The 15,239-nt window shown below is 36.2% G+C and overlaps 1 protein-coding gene across 1 annotated transcript; it reads right to left on the bottom strand.

Moving 5' to 3' along the window:
- Positions 1-1,283: 1,283 nt before the first annotated feature.
- LOC130976244 (RNA-binding KH domain-containing protein PEPPER-like) lies at positions 1,284-7,123 on the bottom strand. The gene is made up of 6 exons (XM_057901049.1): positions 6,765-7,123; positions 5,727-5,979; positions 4,436-4,587; positions 3,734-3,994; positions 2,900-3,091; positions 1,284-1,852 (listed from the first exon to the last, which is right to left on the bottom strand). The coding sequence occupies exons 1-6, from the start codon at positions 7,035-7,037 to the stop codon at positions 1,565-1,567; spliced, it is 1,419 nt and encodes a 472-aa protein (XP_057757032.1). The 5' UTR covers positions 7,038-7,123; the 3' UTR covers positions 1,284-1,564.
- Between the last annotated feature and the right edge of the window lie 8,116 nt (positions 7,124-15,239).

Genomic DNA, 15,239 nt, shown 5'->3' with positions numbered 1-15,239 from the left:
ACATATGGGGTTATCGGAGATTATTCGAAATATGGTAGGTTGAAATTGAAAAAGGAAAAAAATGCTTCGAACAAATTGAAAATAGACTTGATTTAAAATTAAACTCTATCCATTTTTCACTTACCAACATGGTATTTAATAGTTAGGTCATCACAATAACATGACATCGTTAATTTTCGTTATTTAACGTTGAAGATCATAAAAGGACCGCGTTTCTCATCCTAAACAATAACAGAAGTCAAAGAGTAACATTTTTTTCACAGAAATCAGTTTATCCCTCAAAAAAATGGACAAAGACAAAATTGGCTTTTCAATATTGTAACAATATGGAGTCAAATGATAGAAAATTTCATAAATTAATACAAAAAGATTTTACATTAAGTTTTATTTACAAAACTTAAATTCTTGAAAAAACATATATTTCACGTAAAACTTCAAAAATTATAATTATGGTAGAATTTTTAAGAAATAGATTGTCTTAATTTTTTTATCAATTATTTGATAAAGTATGATCTCTTATCTTATATTTTTTGAATAGGTCAAGAAACAGCATGTGAAAAAAAATATTAAATAATAAAAAATTATATTTTATCAAACAATTAAGAAAAAAATTTAGAGGATCTACCCTCTACTTCATGTATCTCTACCATATGCTCGACCTACAATTAAATTTTTATAACAGATATTTTGATAAAAAAAAAAAAGAAAAGTAACTTATACAAGTTTCAAGAAGCATTTTAAAAAAAAATTGTAAAAGGCATCTCTAAATAATTGGATTGAGGTTGGGTAGTACTATGGCTAAAAAAAGAAAAAATAAGCGGACACCAGCCGGATTTGTTCGCCCCCGCCCGAGTCCAGTTATACGGGCTATTTCAATGAAGTGGGTTCGGATATTATGCCATATCTGCGTTTTTGGCAGGCCAAACGGGCTGATTCAGCAAACTTCAGCCATTTGCCAAACCTGGACACAATTGCTCTGCAGCTAGTTAAGTTTTAAGAAACCCATTACGTGTAGACAATGATGATACTGTATTAGTGTCAATAAGACATCAGTTTTGAGGATGAAGCTGTTCTAAAATGAAAATTTAATAAAACAATAAAACAGAACATTAAACATTCTTAAATTAAAATAATAACACTCTCATATAATAGAAACTATAAATTCAACAGTGATTAATCCCTCATTTTATCACTTTGTTAATCTCCAGAAGATCTAAATTCCAGTTTTGGTATTTTCAAATTTGAATTAACAAAATAAATAAAGTTCGATAGCCCAGTGGTGATCACCATGATCAAGCTTGAAATGCGCATATACACAACAAAATAATGTTAAGAAAAGGCTAGAATATCATTACATTTTTCCATGGCACACTCAACTATAAGCCACCTTTAAAACTACCGACGATACAAGATGATAATACCAGACAACTTTAAAACATCCGTTTCGGACGCTTCATAATACAACTGAGTCGCATTTGATTCAGGCATTAATTCTCTCCAATCAGACTCAATTACAAAGAAACTAGTCCAATGAAGTCTACACTTGAAACATAAGGAGATCAATTTAAAGTCTGAAAGTACTATAGTCTCCTAAACTAGAAGCTCCATAACCTGAGTAAGGTTGTGAAGTCAAGGACGGTGCAGGGCGTGATGCAGTGCCCACCGTAGAGTATGAATTCCTCAAACCTACATCGCCCAGTGTAGCGTATGAAGACCTCAAACCTGTCTCGCCCACCGTAGAGTATGAAGACCCCAAACCTGTCTCGCCCACTGCAGCGTACGAAGACCTCAAACCTGCATCTACTCTTCCATAACTGCTTGCAACAGGATCTTTGTGGTTGCTTATCACTTCCTGCAACCCAGAGAAGAGTATTTATTTATGTTAGCAAATGAAAATCTGTGACTGTCCAATATGAATTATACCCTGGTAGTAAGTGCCCTAATCAAGAGTAATCCACAGAAAAAAGGTGAAAACTTCATATCATAGGCTCAAATTTTTGCTGGACTTGAGCATATTACCTTCATGAAAAATACAAGATCCAAAATTAATCCTTTCCCAACCACCAAAGCCCAAATAACTCCCAGAGTACTGGCCAATTTAGGTCAAGGTAAGGGAAATCTAACTACTAACTTCTTTACATAGTCATATGATAGCGTTATAGAGAGGGGGATTTAACCCTAACAAAGAAAAGGTTAACTATTATATAGAGCAATGTATAGAAAATCAAAACTAGAATTCTTTCATCTGGCTTCCATAATTGAGAAACAATCTTTCATTTCCAAACATCCCAATCAACAGTATTGATCTTTTATTTTTTACTTCATGTGCCCTTCTACTTACTCTTCAACCCTTAACTATAGTTAAAAAGCAGCTCAGTGCATGATAGTCTCATTTAATGGAGCATAGACACTAGAAAAGTAAACAAACACAACCCATGACTGTTTCCAGATGTTATTTCCAGGATCTCTAAATAACTAGATAGCAACCTTATCATTGCAACAAGGCTAACCCTATAAAACCACTAGCTAACAGAAGCTTTTCAAATGAAAAGATGATGAAGGGAATCAAGTAGCTTAAAGCCTTCAAGCAAAAAAGCATTAACAGCTACATATTTTTGTTTCAAAGAGTTCATAGCTAGAAAATGAGCAAATATGCAAATGTTTGAGGATGAACAATTCAATACTAGCTAAACATGTGATTAAGCATATATTCTTTTTGGCTACAAAATAAAGGTAGTAAGGTGAGGCACCCCAATACTACCATGGAGTGTGCCAACGTGAATCCAGTTAGCTAGAACCTCCAAGTATACACAGGGATACTTATGCATATCCTCTCTTCAATTTTGGTTAAAAATAAGGCAGTGTAAGTAAAGGTCTGCTGAATGCTGATATCTCATACCTGAATCAATTGCTCTGCCATCTGAACTTGAGATGAGGAGCCTTTTATTTCCACAACAATTTCATCAGGCACCCTGCTCTCCTGCACAGTCAATATCGCTCCACTAGTTCGACGAATGTATTCAATATTAGTCCCTTGAACACCAATGATGTCCTCCGCGTATGACAATGGTATTTGCATGGTTTGTACTACCTGATAACTGGAAATAATTAGAAATAGAAGTTGGTATATGTAAAATTGTAAATGCTTTTCGTTCAGCTCACAAGAATATGGCATATATTACAGCCTGTAACAACATTTAAAAGTATACTGATAATAGTTTAGCCTACAGCTAGATCATTATGCTATTTATTGGTGGAAGAGTAGATATGGAGAAGGCCCAAATTAATAGCTAAATGTGATATCACTACTAAACATTTTCTCACTGAGCTCACCTACATGTTGATCCAATGATGTTATTGTTTCTCATTAATCATCATAAAACATGTATGTAAACGAGTCAATCAGATTTAGGTAAACGTATACACCTCAATAGTTGTGCTGTAATTTTTCTGAATCTCCCTTTACGCTCTACAGCTCTACCTCTCGCTATTAAAATACACTCCTGATCTACTTTGCTAAGTGCTAACTGGACTCTCTAATCATTTTTTCCTTTTGCATTTTCCAGACGATACAAAAATAAAATAAACACAAAACAATACATAATCATAATATACAGACTTGCAATCATATATACAATTAATAACAATAAGAGGTAAACAATTATATAAATCTCACAAGGAAATATCATGGAGCAAAATACAAAATCAAAGGTGAATGGTTGAAATAACTAACCGTACTAACAATAGGAGCAGCAGCACGACTAAGTGGAGTAAGTGCCGAAGATCGAACAGCAGAAAGTGAAGAATCTTGCCCGTAGACAGACACAGTGGAGGAAGGAAGTAATGAGTCCAAAAGACTTCCACGATCAGCAAAGACAGAATCCCTTTTCGTTGGAAGAGAAATATCTGAAAAAATGCTAGTTTGAGAAGCAATATGCAATGACTTGTCGGCCAAGGTCTCTGCTTGATGGGGTTGTGTGGTTGGGGCGGTGTACTAAAACACAGAGAATTTCCCATATATTGTCAATATACAACAAAAATCAGAAAAATGATACCTTATTAATTTTCTTGAATGATGCCATCACCTCAACAAAATAAAGTAACAGTTCAGCACGCATAATATACATTGGTATACACTTTAACAACAAAAAATCTTGTTTGGGATAAACCAAAAAGAAAAAGATCTACAAGGAAGCTAAGGAACTAGGAAAAACAGAAAGAAAAACACTTCAGGAACTAGATAAAAAATACATATTAGAAGCAGCAAAACAGCCTGATCTCAATCATCAAAAACGGAAACTCGGTTGAAACAGACATCAACAGAACAACAAAAAGAGGCTCTACACATATTCCTATCCACTAGAGTGTTGAGGGTAGAAACATTGTAATATATATATATTCTGCTAGTTTCGAACATAGAAAATAATGGACTTACAGGTTTCTCAAATAGAGGAAGAACACTATGATCAACCAAAAACCTTCTTAGGTGGCCAACCACTGCTTCCAGAGCTTTAAGGACCTTCAAGGCTTCTCCCTGAAGTTCCACAATCCTCTCATCCGTGGTAGCAGCATGAAATTGCGTCTCATCTATTATGAAAAGACTTGCCATTAAAATATTTCATAGGTCAAATCAATTGAACAGCAAATGGAAGAGTCATGCTCTTAAGGGAGATGGTGAAAGATGCATTCAGAAATATTAGTATCATTGCATCCAGCTTAACAACACTGAAATTAAGATGACTAATCAGGCTACAGGAGAACTACCAAGTAACTACATGAAATATTCTGGAGACATGTTATGTTAATCTGGGAACTGTACTATTAATTTAAACTAGATACTGTTAAGAGAAATGCAACAAATTTGAGGCCAGAACAGGTTGAAGTGCAGATGTGTCACATAGTAAAATATGCACTACATGAAAAAAGGTTTCATATCATTTCATCGCAAACTATAAACTTTAATCAGATGACTATATTTCATATCAAAACAGGTCTTTGCACTTACAACAGAAGAATAGACTCAAAAAGTCAATTGACACCATCACACCAGGTTAATAAACCACACGAATCACCATCTATCTCTAGCATATAAACTGTTTGCTTGTTTGTGAGTCACTTCTTAATTTATATTTTCTTTCCATACTAAAATGGCTTGTTTAACTCCCTAATCCTCTTCCTTTTCCTAGTATTCCTTTGTTAAATTAGGTTAGAGCCTGCCCATGGTATTGAGAATAAATATAGTGCACTACTGCAATATAGGACATATGATTAAGGTTGTGGTTGAAAAGTACAACTATCCGACTATCCCAGTATTGCACTATTGCATCTAGGTTCTCTTCACACATAATGCAGAAGTTATACAAAAATATATAACCTAGAACATACTCCTTTGGCATGCCTTGCACAGGATGCTCCAGCATAGATGGTCACTTATCCAATTGCAACCAACCAGTAATTTACAAATGCTAAGCTGCATGTTGTGAAGAGAAATATTGACACACAAGCACCTACCCCTACATCCAAAAGATAAATATTGAAAAGAGAAAGCCTCATTTCAATGATATGTAATAGGAAATCAGCTAAACCAAATACACGTATCAAAAGATACAACTCAGCATGTTTCACATAACACTAGTTAGAGAGGCAGAAGCCAGAGAATATCAACAACCACTACTCATAACTGGTGGAACCATCATCTACGTATAATTGGATAACAAGATGCATACCTGCTGACAATACCCTAATAGAAGCACCACTACTCTCCTGCATAGATTTGATTAACGATCCTTGTTTTCCAATCAAATTGACAGCTTGTGTTGATGCCACCAACAAGCGGATGGAACAAAATACAACCCCGGCAGATCCTTTGTTGTCACTGTCAGTTTCAGATAACCCAGAGATACGCTTAAATATTCTTATCGTAGCATCCATTGCAGGGGAAAGAGCTGCCTCTGGCTCTTCCTTCCCAGTTATCAGTACCTAAAAAACGAAAACAGTTAAACTTAGATTTGTAATGGATGTGATGTACATACATTAATCATCTAACAGCAGGACATAAAGCAACTGAACTATTAGAATCAACTCCATCTTCGCTTGAACTGAAGACTATAGTGAAACTAAATAGCATTAAATTCATATAACAAATTATTGTTAACTGAGGTCTAACGCCCTAATTTATAATTCAAAGGAAATTAGAATACGACACCAACTGAAGGACCAAGATGTGAAGCTATGATAAAATTGAAGCCGAGCAACGAAAGCAAACTAAAAACCAAAATACAAATACGAATTATAACTTATAATGCAACTCATTGAAAAAGAGGAACGCAAAAGCATATTCAGAAACGTGATTTAAACTAATGGATGCAATTATGCAAAACTGTTACAACATAAAAAACATATTTACATTAAAGTTGCTCTTTTTTCTATTGGTACTTATTAAAAAGTTTTACTCTGAAATTACCACAAAAAAAAAAGCCTTCAATCGTATTATCTCTGAGGACTACAAAAATTGAAGATACATTTCCTAAAACCAAAGAACTAAAAGCAAATTAACGCATAAATTAAAGGAGTAAGGACTCAAGAAAGCAAGAAAATTTCACAAATTTTCATTTGCAGTGCTTGTCCCCAGTTGCAGAAGATAAAACGAGCTCAAATTTAAACAGAAGAATGACGAAAACAATTAAGAATTAAAAAAGAACAAACGAAGGAGAAAAAAAACCCTAGAAAGAAAAAATAGAGATCGGAGGGAATGTGAGACTGACAACTCGATCGGGAGTGCCGAGAGGGGCGTCGAGGACGCGAATGCGGGCGCGTGTGTCTTCGCAGGTCTTCTTGACGAGCTCACCCTTGCGACCGATGATGCTGCCGACCTTGCCCATCGGCACGATCAGCCGGAACACGCACTCCCCAGGCCAACCAGGCCATCTCTTCTCAGCCGGAGTCGTGGCTCCGAGGGCGGTGGCCGGTTCCTGAGTCGAATTGTTTGCGTCGGTGATGGTGGTTGCTGTGACGGTGCCGTTTTGGGCAGTGGCCATAGCCTTGAAGCAAAGGAGGGTTAGTAAAGAAGGGTGAAGGGTCAAGCTGAGGTCGTTCTGCGTCGAGATTTCTATTTTCTACCAATTTAGGGTAATTTCAGAAAATAAAATATTATCTATATTATCTTCATTCTTCGTATCTATAAAATTGTGTTTAAATTTCTTTTTATTCTGAACTAGTTTTATTTCCGTGCCTTAGACGAAAATTTAAATTATAATTCTAAATAAATATTATTTGATATGAATATAAATAAATTTAATTTAAAATAATTGGTACATAAATAATAATATTTGTTATGTAATTTACTGAGAGTTAATTTATTATTTAATTTTTTTATAAAATGTGTAATACATAAAAATAATAACTTTAATTTTTATGATTTAAAAAATGATCCATAATTTTTGTAGTTATGTAACTAACTTAGTTAATTGTCTTTATTATTTCTTTTCTAAAACAAAATATCAGTTTATATTATTTATATATTTTTTTAATACAAATAAGTAAAAAGGATAATTCACATTCATAAATTATTTTAGTTTTAAAATTACACTAATATTTTATTTTAATTTTTGTTGCATGTATGTTCTAAATGATTTTATATAAATAGAAATAATTGAATTCGATTTATATTTTCTTAATATAAGTCGAATCAATTAATCTTGATTTAAAGTGATACATGATAAATCAAATGAATTAGATTCGATCTGTATAGGAGCAATTTGTATTCAATATAAATTAATACAACTAGATTGGATTTACTAAATACGTAGCTTTCTTAGTAAATCGAATCTAATAGCAACTTGTAACGAACCCACCTGACCAATGATATTGTTGTGAGAACCTACTAGGCTCTAGACTCTGAGTTTATTATTAAATATAATTATGAGCCTTTATCGGATTAGCGTAGTTAATAAAAGTTTTTATTTATTGTGACAATAAAAAACGTAAAGGTTAAATTTTTCGAAATACAATATCCACATCATCCAAGGTCAGATATATAAAAATAGACAGTATATACATAATATAAGTTCAAAGAATACATGCCCCAATATCCAAAATACATACATACATACATATATATATATATACATATATATATATATATATATATATATATATATATATATATATATAAAACAACCTCAGTCCTGATCCACACACGACCTTTAAGCTAGACTTGGTTTATAAAAAGATCGCAAAAGAAACAGTAGGTCAGAACGTCAACTCAAGAGTTGTCATCGGGGGACTCTCCTAAAACTCCTCCAGATCTCTCAAAACTAAAGACATCAGCTGCTAAGTCTGTCTCTAACTGCTCTACCCAAGTGAGGGTATCTACAGATGATACGATTTCTAAAAAATTAGCGGGTCCAGCCTGCGCGGTCTGTGTAACTGCAACATGGTGTCCCCAAGGCTCGTCAGGCATAGGCTCCACTTGAAGTGCTACTATCGAAAAATGCATTACCAACTCTGGATCCTACTCAAGAATATGTAGAAGTCCCGGTTACGATACGTCAAAGTGTGGTCTCACTTCGTTGAGTGGATACGGATATGGAAACTGGCCACCAGCCAGGTGCAACTCTGATAAGATAAACTCATAGGGTATGTCTAGATCAAACGCTGGACTATGTACAGAAAAATAAAAGCCATGATTATATAACGCGTAATTGCGGGTCCTAGTTGTTCCCCACATGAAAATTTTTTCCCAGTCGAGGTCTTCATAGCTCAATAGAAGTGGTACCTCAAAGAAAATCACTGCTGATCCCATCTGTGAACGGGAGAAGAAAAGTAGTGAGAAGAGAGAACCTAAGGTTCCCATCAGGGTGAAAGAGGGTAAAGGAAATTCTACGGTATTTGTCTCTAAGTTTTCGTTTGGAAAGAAAATAGAACAATAACAGATAATTTGCAGAAAAGCAGAAAATATACAGAAAATAGAAAAAATATGTGAATCAAATAAAAGTACAAAGAATATAATAGTAAACAAGCACAAAAAATGCAAATGCGCAAACATGATGCATGCCTGTCTCTAGTGCAGACCATGAGCTCATGCGTCGGTAAACTACCTGCAACCCGACGTTACCCGGGACAAATCCCAAATATAATTTCTTCACTGAATCAGTCAGCACAGGTACTACATGGGTGTCCCCATGTCAATCAGATACCAAAGCCACACGAATTTTTCCGTGTCAGTCAGGCTAAAATTATAATCTGAATATTGCTATAGCAAATATGCATTCAGTGAGAAACGGGGTACCATATGGACAAACCCATACCAGTCAGATATCACTTTGCTTTAAAATAGGTGTCCCCACCTAGTAACTCTGCCTAGCTAGTACATTTTCGCTAGTTGAGGTCTTTGCCCGGTTCGTATGTTTTCTTGAACGGAGTTTCTCTGCCCAGCCAATATGTTTCTTTGACTAGGGGCATAAGGTATCTTGGAGCTAGCTCTTATTTCTAGTGAATCTTTTAACTCTGTATCTTTTCTTCTATAAGGGATCACTACTTTTAATATTTTCTCAAACATTTAAACTTTCTTATACTTTTTTCCTCATCTTTTACTCTAAAACATCCCCGACGTTCTAATTTCTTTCCTATACTAAAAGTATCAATCGACCTCCGTATTGTCCAAAAAATCTATTGAAATTATTCTCAGAAATTGTTACAAGTTGCTACCAATTCTGAAGAATTTTCTATAGCATGAATGTTGAAGTTACACTATCTTACTTTAGGTTCCTAGGTTCCTAACTCTCATCAAACTTCTATCATAACTTCTAATTAATTGTTATTACTGATCACACACACGCACACACATATATAATAATAGTTCCAAGGGCCCAAAATTTATCAAACATCATAATTTACACAAAATAGCACAATTACATAATCTCAATTACAACAACAGAAATAAAAAATTTAGCACATCATCCCTAACAACCATACATCAAAATTCACCACTAACAATCAGTTCACAAACACACCCACATACAAAATCATCTATCTACCTAAACCTTACTTTCTTGATCATCACAATTTCTGAATTCTCTGCTGCTCCTTCGAACAAACAATCCTAACCATTCACAAAACCAGAATTTTGTCACATCAACAAGGCCATTTGACTGATTCAAGCATGAACAAGAGAAGAACACTCACCCTTTTTTGCTTGTGGTTGCAGTTGTTCTGGCAGAATTCTAGCAAAGAATTTTGAAGAACAACTTGGTGAATATGGCGTAGCTCCTTCTCAACTTTGATTAACCCACCTTCTTGCCATCACTCTCCTCCTCCTGATGTTATGGTTGACGAAGAATTAAGAAGAAAATGAAGAACTCCTTCTCAGCTTCGTCTAAGCTTCGCTCCCTCCCTCTATTATTCCCTTTGTTTTTGCATGGAGTGCAGAAGATAGGAAGTAGGGGATCAGTTATATAGATGAATGAAAGAGAGGTGAGGTGATGAAGAAAGCTTCGTTACATTACTGCCTCCTAGTGCACGAAATTGTGATCTCAATGGCGCCAACAACTTGGTACGCACAATTGTAATCTCAACCCTTTTTCACAACTTCGCACAACTAACCAGCAAGTGTACTGGGTCGTCCAAGTAATAAACCTTACGTGAGTAAGGGTCGATCCCACGGAGATTGTCGGCTTGAAGCAACCTATGGTCATCTTGTAAATCTCAGTCAGGCGGATTGAAATGGTTATAGAGTTTTGATAATTAAAAGATAAATAAACATAAAATAAAGATAGAGATACTTATGTAATTCATTGGTGGGAATTTCAGATAAGCGTATGTAGATGCGTTGTTCCTTCTGAATCTCTGCTTTCCTATTGCCTTCATTCAATCCTTCATACTCCTTTCTATGGCAAGCTGTATATTGGGTGTCACCGTTGTCAATGGCTACTTCCCGTCCTCTCAGTGAAAATGGTCCTCTACGGTTTCTGTACGGCTAATCAACTGTCGAATTTCTCGTCTCCGATGAAAAATACCACGCACAGATATCGTATGGCTAATCAGCTGTTGGTTCTCGATCATGTTGGAATAGGATTTACTATCCTTTTGCGTCTGTCACTATGCCCTACAGTCGCGAGTTTGGAGCTCGTCACAGTCATCCCATCCCAGATCTTACACGGAATACCACAGACAAGGTTTAGACTTTTCGGATCTCAAGAATGTTGCCAATTGATTCTAGCTTATACCACGAAGATTCTAATCTCAGATTCATATGCCCCATTGTCAGAGGGGTGTCGATGTGAATCATTGATTAGAAACCCAAGAGATATACATTCAAGCTTGTCTTCATGTAGAACAGAAGTGGTTGTCAATCACGCGTTCATAAGTGAGAATGGTGATGAGTGTCACATAATCATCACATTCATCATGTTCTTGTGTGCGAATGAAAATCTTAGAATAAGAATAAGCATGAATTGAATAGAAGAACAATAGTACTTTGCATTAATACTCGATGAACAGCAGAGCTTCACACCTTAATCTATGGTGTGTAGAAACTCCACCGTTGAAAATACATAAGAGAAAAGAGGGTAGGCATGGCCGAATGGCCAGCCTCCCAAAACGTGAACAATGGTCCAAAGATGTTCCAAAAGCTCTAAGATGTCTGATGCAATAGTAAAAAGTTCTATTTATACTAAACTAGTTACTAGGGTTACAAAAATAAGTAAATGATGTAGAAATCCACTTGTGGGCCCACTTTGTGTGTGCTAGGGCTGAGCATTGAAGCTTTCACGTGTAGAGGCCTTCTTTGGAGTTAAACGCCAGTTTGTAACTTATTTCTGGCATTTGACTCTGGCTTACAACTTGTTTCTGGCGTTTAATGCCAGAATAGGGCAGAAAGCTGGTGTTGAATGCCAGTTTGCGTCATCTAAACTTGGGCAAAGTATGGACTATTATATATTGCTGGAAAAACCTGGATGTCTACTTTCCAACGCAATTAAGAGCGCACCATTTGGGTTTCTATAGCTCCAAAAATTCTATTTCGAGTGCAGGGAGGTCAGAATCCAACAACATCAGCAGTCCTTTTTCAGCCTCTAAATCAGATTTTTGCTCAGGTCCCTCAATTTCAGCAAAAAAATACCTGAAATCACAGAAAAATACACAAACTCATAGTAAAGTCCAGAAATGTGAATTTTACTTAAAAACTAATAAAAATATACTAAAAAGTGAATAAAACATACTAAAAACTATATAAAAACAATGCCAAAAAGCGTATAAATTATCCGCTCATTACAACACCAAGCTTAAATTGTTGCTTGTCCCCAAGCAACTGAAAACAAAATAGGATAAAAAGAAGAGAATATACAATGAATCTCACAATATCAATGAAACTTAGTCCCAATTAGATGAGAGGGGCTAGTAGCTTTTTGCTTCTGAACAGTTTTGGCATCTCACTTTATCCTTTGAAATTCAAAATGATTGGCATCTATAGGAACTTAGAATTTTAGATAGTGTTATTGATTTTCCTAGTTTAGTATGTTGATTCTTGAACACAGCTACTTTATGAGTCTTGGTTGTGGCCCTAAACACTTTGTTTTCCAGTATTACCACCGGATACATAAATGCCACAGACACATAACTGGGTGAACCTTTTCAGATTGTGACTTAGCTTTGCTAAAGTCCCCAATTAGAAGTGTCCAGAGTTCTTAAGCACACTCTTTTTGCTTTGGATCACGACTTTAACCACTCAGTCTCAAGCTTTTCACTTGGACCTTCATGACACAAGCACATGGTTAGGGACAGCTTGATTTAGCCACTTAGGCCTGGATTTTATTTTCTTGGACCCTCCTATCCATTAATGCTCAAAGACTTGAATCCTTTTTACCCTTACCTTTTGGTTTAAAGGGCTATTGGCTTTTTTTGCTTGCTTTTTTTTCTTTCTTTTTCTTTTATTTTTTTTGTCATTTTTTTCCACTGCTTTTTCTTGCTTCAATAATCAATTTCATGATTTTTCATATTATCAATAACATTTCTCTTTGTTCATCATTCTTTCAAGAGCTAACAATTTTAACATTCATAAACTTCACTATAAAAAATATGCACTGTTCAAGTATTCATTCAGAAAACAAAAAGTATTGCCACCACATCAAAATAATTAAACTAATTTCAAGATAAAATTTGAAATCCAAGTACTTTTTGTTCTTTTATAATTAGGCACATTTTTCATTTAAGAGAGGTGAAGGATTCATGGAATTATTCATAGCTTTAAGGCATAGACACTAGACACTAATGATCATGTAATGAAGACACAAACATAGATAACACATAAAGCATAAAATCGAAAAACAGAAAAATAAGAACAAGAAAATTAAAGAACGAGTCCACCTTAGTGATGGCAGCTAGTTCTTCCTCTTGAAGATCCAATGGAACGCCTAAGCTCCTCTATATCTCTTCCTTGCCTTTGTTGCTCCTCCCTCATAGCTCTTTGATCTTCTCTAATCTCATGGAGAATGATGGAGTGCTCTTGGTGCTCCATTCTTAGTTGGTCCATGTTGTAACTCAAGCCTTCCAAAGAAGTGTTGAGTTGCTCCCAATAGTTATGTGGAGGAAAATGCATCCCTTGAGGCATCTCAGGGATTTCATGAGGAATTTTCTCATGCTCTTGTTGAGGTTCGTGAGTGGGCTCTTTTGTTTGCTCCATCCTTTTCTTAGTGATGGGCTTGTCCTCTTCAATGAGGATGTCTCCTTCTATGTCAATCCCAGCCAAATTGCATAGGTGACAAATGAGATGAGGAAAGGCTAACCTTGCCAAGGTGGATGACTTGTCAGCCACCTTGTAGAGTTCTAGAGGTATGATCCCATGAACTTCCACTTCCTCCCCAATCATGATACTATGGATCATGATGGCCCGATCCACAGTCACTTCAGATTGGTTGCTAGTAGGAATGATGGAGCATTGGATGAACTCCAACCATCCTCTAGCCACAGGCTTAAGGTCCGGTCTTCTCAATTGAACCAGATTGCCTTTTGAGTCTCTTTTCTATTGAGCTCCTTCCACACATATGTCCATGAGGACTTGGTCCAACCTTTGATCAAAGTTGACCCTTCTAGTGTAGGGGCGTGCATTTTCTTTCATCATTGGAAAGTGGAACGCCAACCTTACATTTTTTGGACTGAAATCTAAGTATTTTCCCCGAACCATTGTAAGCCAATTCTTTGGATTTGAGTTCATACTTTGATCATGGTTCCTAGTGATCCATACATTGGCATAGAACTCTTAAACCATTAAGATTCTGACTTGTTGAATGGGGTTGGTGAGAACTTTCCAACCTGTTCTTCGGATCTCATGTCGGATCTCTGGATACTCATTTTTCTTGAGCATGAAAGGGACCTCAAGGATCACCTTCTTCTTGGCCACAACTTCATAGAAGTGGTCTTGATGGACCTTTGAGATGAATCTCTCCATCTCTCATGACTCGGAGGTGGAAGCTTTTGCCTTCCCTTTCCTCTTTATAGAGGTTTCTCCGGCCTTAGGTGCCATAATTGGTTATGGAAAACCAAAAAGCAATACTTTTACCACACCAAACTTAAAAGGTTTGCTCGTCCTCGAGCAAAAAAAGAAAGAAAGAATGGGGAGAAGAAGAAAATGGAGGAGATGGGGGGAGATAGAGGTTCGGCCAAGGGGGGTAGAAGAGTATTTGTGATGTGTGAAAATGAAGGAGTGAAGAGGGATATTTATAGGGAAAGAGAGGGAGAGTGACCAAATGGAATTGGGTGGGTTTGGGAGGGAAAATTGTTTGAATTTGAAAGTGAGGTAGGTGGGGTTTTTGGGGAAGAGTGTTATAGAGATGTGTGAGGGGGAGAGAGAGAGATGGGGTAGGTGGGTATCCTGTGGGGTCCACAGATCTTGAGGGGTCAAGGATTTCTCATCCCTGCTCCTTTTAGGCGTGTAAATGCCCTTAGTGTACAATCCTGGCATTTAACGCCAGACTACTGCTTGTTTCTAGCGTTAAACACCAGCTTTTATTCCTTTCCTGGCGTTAAATGCCAAGCTGCAACCTGTTTCTGGCGTTTAACGCCAGCTTGTTTCTTCTTTATGGCGTTTAACGCTAGTCTGGTGCTTCTTTCTGGCGTTTAACGCCCAAAATGGTGCCAGACTGGGCGTTAAACGCCCATTTTGCTACCCTTACTGGCGTTTAAACGCCAGTAAGTTTCTCCTCCAGGGTGTGCTATTTTTAATGCTGTTTTTAATTTTTCTTTAA

Source organism: Arachis stenosperma, chromosome 4 (assembly GCF_014773155.1).
Source record: "Arachis stenosperma cultivar V10309 chromosome 4, arast.V10309.gnm1.PFL2, whole genome shotgun sequence".
Lineage (NCBI taxonomy): Eukaryota > Viridiplantae > Streptophyta > Magnoliopsida > Fabales > Fabaceae > Arachis > Arachis stenosperma.
The sequence above is the reverse complement of the archived record's forward strand: the minus strand, read 5'-3'. Positions and strand labels throughout refer to the sequence as shown.

Excerpts from the sequence above, each read along its gene's own strand:
- LOC130976244 (XM_057901049.1), bottom strand. The coding sequence starts at position 7,037 with ATGGCCACTGCCCAAAACGGCACCGTCACAGCAACCACCATCACCGAC. Across the intron at positions 4,588-5,726 it reads TATTAGGGTATTGTCAGCAG|ATGAGACGCAATTTCATGCT; the intron begins GTATGCATCTTG and ends TTTTCATAATAG. Across the intron at positions 3,092-3,733 it reads CTGCTCCTATTGTTAGTACG|GTAGTACAAACCATGCAAAT; the intron begins GTTAGTTATTTC and ends TCCAGTTATCAG.